At 40.9% G+C, this 5,151-nt stretch overlaps 1 protein-coding gene across 1 annotated transcript in view; it reads right to left on the reverse strand.

Annotated features, from left to right (window-relative positions):
* SET (SET nuclear proto-oncogene) overlaps positions 1–5,151 on the reverse strand; it is a 10,387-nt gene continuing 5,236 nt past the window's right edge. The window contains exons 2-8 of the mRNA XM_010856833.1: positions 4,091–4,148; positions 3,315–3,457; positions 2,882–2,985; positions 2,668–2,781; positions 1,928–2,098; positions 1,686–1,832; positions 1–446 (exon numbers count right to left, since the gene is read on the reverse strand). Of these exons, the coding sequence (XP_010855135.1) occupies positions 423–446; positions 1,686–1,832; positions 1,928–2,098; positions 2,668–2,781; positions 2,882–2,985; positions 3,315–3,457; positions 4,091–4,148 (761 nt within the window). The 3' untranslated portion in view covers positions 1–422. The remainder of the gene's footprint in view (positions 447–1,685; positions 1,833–1,927; positions 2,099–2,667; positions 2,782–2,881; positions 2,986–3,314; positions 3,458–4,090; positions 4,149–5,151) is intronic.

Genomic DNA, 5,151 nt, shown 5'->3' on the forward strand with positions numbered 1-5,151 from the left:
CACATAGAGACACAGTGTAATCTCTGAGCCCAATATACAGAGAAAGGAGGAAAAAAGCTAGAATTCTATGCACTACTACACAGGGGCCTAGCGCCCTCCAGCTTCCAGCAGAGCTAAGGGAGCAGAAGGTTTTTCTTTTTTTCCCACAGAGCATGGTGGTGTTGATTCCATAGTTTTTGTTGAGACAGGAAGGGATAAAAATGAATTTGGAACAGAAAGGGGTAGAGATTCTTGTCCCACTGAATTCTGCTCAAGGTATTTCCCCCCCAAATAAGTTGTGAACCATGGTATAAAGGAGAAAAGAGACCTCAAAAACAGGGCGACTGAGCACAAGAGGAGGAAAAAAAAAACAAAAAAAAGACTGCAACTTGCTCCCAGGGACTGGAGAAAATTAAAAAAGGTTGGAATCCATCAGTGTTCCATTAGTCATCTTCTCCTTCATCTTCCTGTAAGAAAAAAAAGCAGGCAGTTAATCTTTAGGATTAATTCTAAGGTCAGTCCCCAATATTCATATGGACCATGATGGACCCCACAGAACATAATGACATCCCAGCAGAAATGAATTTTATGAACCTCCACAGTGCTCCCTTGGTATGTGTGAGGGATGGTTCAGAACCTCCTCCACAGACAAAAATCCTCAGGGGTACTTCCCTGGTAGTTCAGTGGTTAAGACTCCATGCTTCCATTGCAAGAAGCACAGGTTCAATCCCTGGTTGGGGAGCTCAGATCCCACATACAGCTCAGCACAGCCAATACAAATTTTCAAAACAAAACAGAACACAACCCTCTGAATGCTGAAGTCCCTTAAATAAAAGGGCACAGTACTTTCATTCAACCTACTCACATTCTCCCATGTACTTTAAATTATCCCAGATTAATTGTAATAGTACACTGTAAATAGTTGTGAATACAATGTAAATAGTTGCCAACACTCAGCAAATTCAAGTTCTGTTTTTTGGAACTTTCGAGAATTAAAAGAAAAAAGTCAGCTGTTGAATCTGAAGAAGGGAAACGGACAGATACAACTGATATGAAGGGCCAACTATATACCAGTCTGCATCAACTACTTTTTCCCCCTCAGGCCACGAAGCTCACAGGATCTGTTTTTTTCTTTCCTTTTTTTTTTTTAGGATCTGTTTCTTGACCAGGGATCAAACCCACACCCTAGCAGTGAGAGGGCTGAATCCTACCCACTGGACCAGAGAATTTCCCAATCTGCATCCCAATCTGATTCTTGAAAGACCTAGTGATGTTTCAGATGTATTAACTTCCAGCACTAATCAAATCAGACATCTTTCAGACCAAGTAATCCAACCAAAACCTAATCTATCTCAATTTGACTCAAAGAATTTAATAATAGCTTGTCCAAAACATGCCTATTTTTGTTATTTGGGAGATTTGTCAGAGTTTGGGCAGCTGCAATGTCCACAGTGCTTACACTGAGTACTGGCTAGGGAATGACATAACTGACTAGTCATAAAAACTAACCACAAAAGTAGAACCAATTAAATCAATGACATAATAAACTTACCAAAATTTCCTTCAATCCTGGACAAAACAGCCTATCCTTTCTACAAATCTTCCCACAACTAGTTGAATCAGTTTCACTACACAATATATGTAATCTCCAAAGTAACATGGTGAATTTTTTGATTATCTGTTTGGATTTAACCAAATCTTTTTACCTCTCCTTCCTCCCCCTCATCATCATCTTCATCTTCTTCACCTTCATCCTCATCCCCTTCTTCATCAATGTCTTCCAATCCTTCTTCCTCTTCGTCGTCGTCGTCATCCTCTTCTCCTTCCCCTTCCTCATCATCCATGTCAGGAACCTAGGGAAAAACCAAGATCGAAGGTTACCTTTCAAACTCACTTTCAAACAAATGGAACAAGTAAAACCTTGAATAAAAGAACATTCTCAACTCACCAAGTAGTACTGTAATGGATTTGGCCAAATATCATCTTTGATGACCTCTCCTAACTCATCTGCACCTGCATCAGAATGATCAGTAAACCAGGTGAAGAAGCTTTCTGGTTCCTCATGCTGTCTCTTCCTGCTGGCTTTATTCTGTGTTTGACTTGATCGTTTCGTCAAATCCTAAATGAAGACAGAAGAACTTATGATATATAGGCTCTCTATACCTCATCTCTACAACTTAAATAAAGTTTTAACCCAAAAGCAGAGCAAAATCTGGACATTATATGATCCACACTATTATTCTTATCTGAAATTATAAAAAGTACAGTTAATAAACAGAAGAAACCTTAGGATTTTAAGTCTGCAAAGAATGCTGTCAAATTTGTATGCCACATTTTCTTGAAAGTTACTGTCTAGATTTGGTTTTTTAATACATATAAAATTAGTTCTACTTCAACAACCAGTATCTTGAGACAGTATAATTTAAAATATTTATGTTTACTACTTAAATGCAGACAGAAATAGGTCTTCAGAAACAAAGCCACCGATGTAAAATTCAAAATGATTTAAGTCCATGTCTACAAAAACTTGCTCCATTAACTTATAAGACCATAAGCTATTGTATTTGGCCTTAACACAAATCTTTTTTAAGGATCTGCATTTAACACATCACCAAAATACCAAGTATTAGTAAAATGGTTCAACTAAATCAAACCATACAAAATATTAATGCCCAAGTCCTCAAATACCTTTCCAGATTTCCATTTGATTTCAGTGGACTTTGAAGATGGATCACCACTCTCATTCAGATGAAATTCTTTGGAGAGAATTTTATTTTCGAAGTAAGGGTTTTCATCAAAATACTACAATAAACAATAAGAGAATCAGAAGTCAGTACAAATAGCCCTTCTAAGCAAAGCTCAAGTTAATTTCCATAGTGACAAATGAGTTACAGATACTTACAAAATCTATTCTGTAACCTGATTTAATGTCTTCAAATTCTGTCACTTCAACTCTTGTCAAATAATGCAGCGCCTCTTCATCCTCCTCCCCAAGCAGTGCAGACACTAGACCCGCAAGGAGACCAAGTGATTATACAAACGTACAACTCAGCGATCCCTTTTACGATTGCCCAAATTTGCTTTCATAAATCCACTATTAACTGAATAACCAAATGGCTCAGAGTCAGAGCTACCATCATCTTTTATCAAGTAATTAAACACAACCGTACATTAGCATATGAGCTCTTCTAAACACAAGGCATTAATTGCAAGCCTCTCCCTGTTTCAACCTCTGCAGGTAACCAACATGTGGGATCAAGTCCTCAACCAAGATCCCTCCCCTTTACAACAAGTGGACATCCCATATCCTTCAATAATGCCCTGCCATCACATACCTTGTGGATGGTTAACAAATGTTGTTACCCAAAAATTTGGGATTTTGGCGATCAATTCTGACCTCTTCTGAAAAAATGGTTGGCGGAGTTTGTTATATTTCTGTTCTACTTTCAAAATCTCCTCACTGGCTTGTTCATTAAGTCTGAAGCAAATGAAAAGACACACTGACCAACGATGGTACTTAACAAATACAAAAACGGCTGAGATTAAAATTATTGACTCTTGTTAGCCTTAGAACAATGCAAAGTACCTATATGTAATAACCAAATCACCTAAATTTTTGCAGTCAGAGACTCAACTCAAAATTGAGATGGCAATCTAATAAGCTTTGCCAACAGGCACTCAGTAACTGACAGTTCTTAAAGTGCCAAAACAGCATTTTGGTAACATTTTATACTTTATCTAACTCCATTACTAGGCTAACCTCAACTGTTTCTCTCAAGAAGAAAAAGCTGCCAATCAAGTAACAGTTATTAGGCAAGTCAGAGCAACACTAATGCTAAAATACTACACTATCAAAAGTCCACACACTGCAACAATTCCTCACCCTATGAAAGCAATCCCAATCTTTATACAAGGTCAATGTACTTTCATTACCAACTTTTTGGTGACCTACAAATATATCACAGAAAAAAAAAACACTGAATCCTAGTATTTCCCAGTTATAGTCATCTCCACTTAGCCAAAAGATACAGATTTACTTGGCCATAGTTTCAATGATTACCAAAACATAATCAGGTCAGAAAACTTCAAAGTAAACTGAGAAAAACTTTACCTGTCTATTTCATTTTGTACTTCATCAATATGTTCAATTGCTTCTTGCTGTTCTTTTTCTGCAAGAAAAAGGTGCATGAAGAAGACTCAATACTAAATTTGAAGATAAATTTAACTAGTTTTCCTTCCTGATATTAACAGTCTGTGACGTGAGTTATATCAATAAAGCTCCTTTTTAAAAAAACCTGCCTACTACTACAAGGCATGCTCTCCACGTGTTCATGCGTGCAGTTGACAAACTACTTTTCAATTAGAAGAGTGCTCACAAATCATACTGTTAAGACTACGAAAGAGTAGCTAGAATACGGAAAGCAACAATATCAAAAATTAGGACACCACCTATCTCCATGTTGGAAGTACCTTTTATAATATTGAAAATATTGCTCAGTATCGATTACTGTTAAGACATCAGACATGCCTGCAAGACGGGGAAGGCCTTCAAACTACCCCAACACTGTAAACACTCCAGTTTATCTTCCAACCCCATTTTCAGGCGGGCTGATCTCAGAGGCAGCCCCACACGACTTTGGAGCACTTACAACGAGCAAGCATGCAGTCAGAAACTGAGCCAAAGAACCGAGAGAAGCAAAGTGGGGGGTAGGGGGTGTGCTAAGGAAAAGGTGCCCTTTTGTCGGGTGAAGACCGCAAAACCTACAAAGCTAAGTGGGCGTGAAGGGGCCGGATCGCGCGGTTCATTTCCGGCAACCAGCCCGGGTTGGTGTAGCCCCCCTGCCGAGAAAAGCCTTCACGGACAAGGCCAGGAGATTCTGCCAACGAGCCATTGTAAAGACCCTCCTCCGACACCCCGGGGCCGCCGAGCCGAGTTTCTCAGCGAGCTGCCGCCACGGGGTTGGCCACCCCACGTGGGGGACGGTCCGAGGCCGGCCTGAGCATCCTCCGAGCGGCCCCGGGGCCGCGGCGCCACCGGCCGCGTGCTTCCCCGCGCCCCCACCCCGCCCCAACTCGAGGCCAAGGGCCGCGCCGGGGCCGGCCTCCGGGATGGGGGTGCGGGGGGCGCCGCCCGCAGGGCCGGGCGCGGAGGGGCCGGCGGGGTGGCGGGGG

This window comes from Bison bison, unplaced genomic scaffold (assembly GCF_000754665.1).
Source record: "Bison bison bison isolate TAMUID 2011002044 unplaced genomic scaffold, Bison_UMD1.0 scf7180017864375, whole genome shotgun sequence".
Lineage (NCBI taxonomy): Eukaryota > Metazoa > Chordata > Mammalia > Artiodactyla > Bovidae > Bison > Bison bison.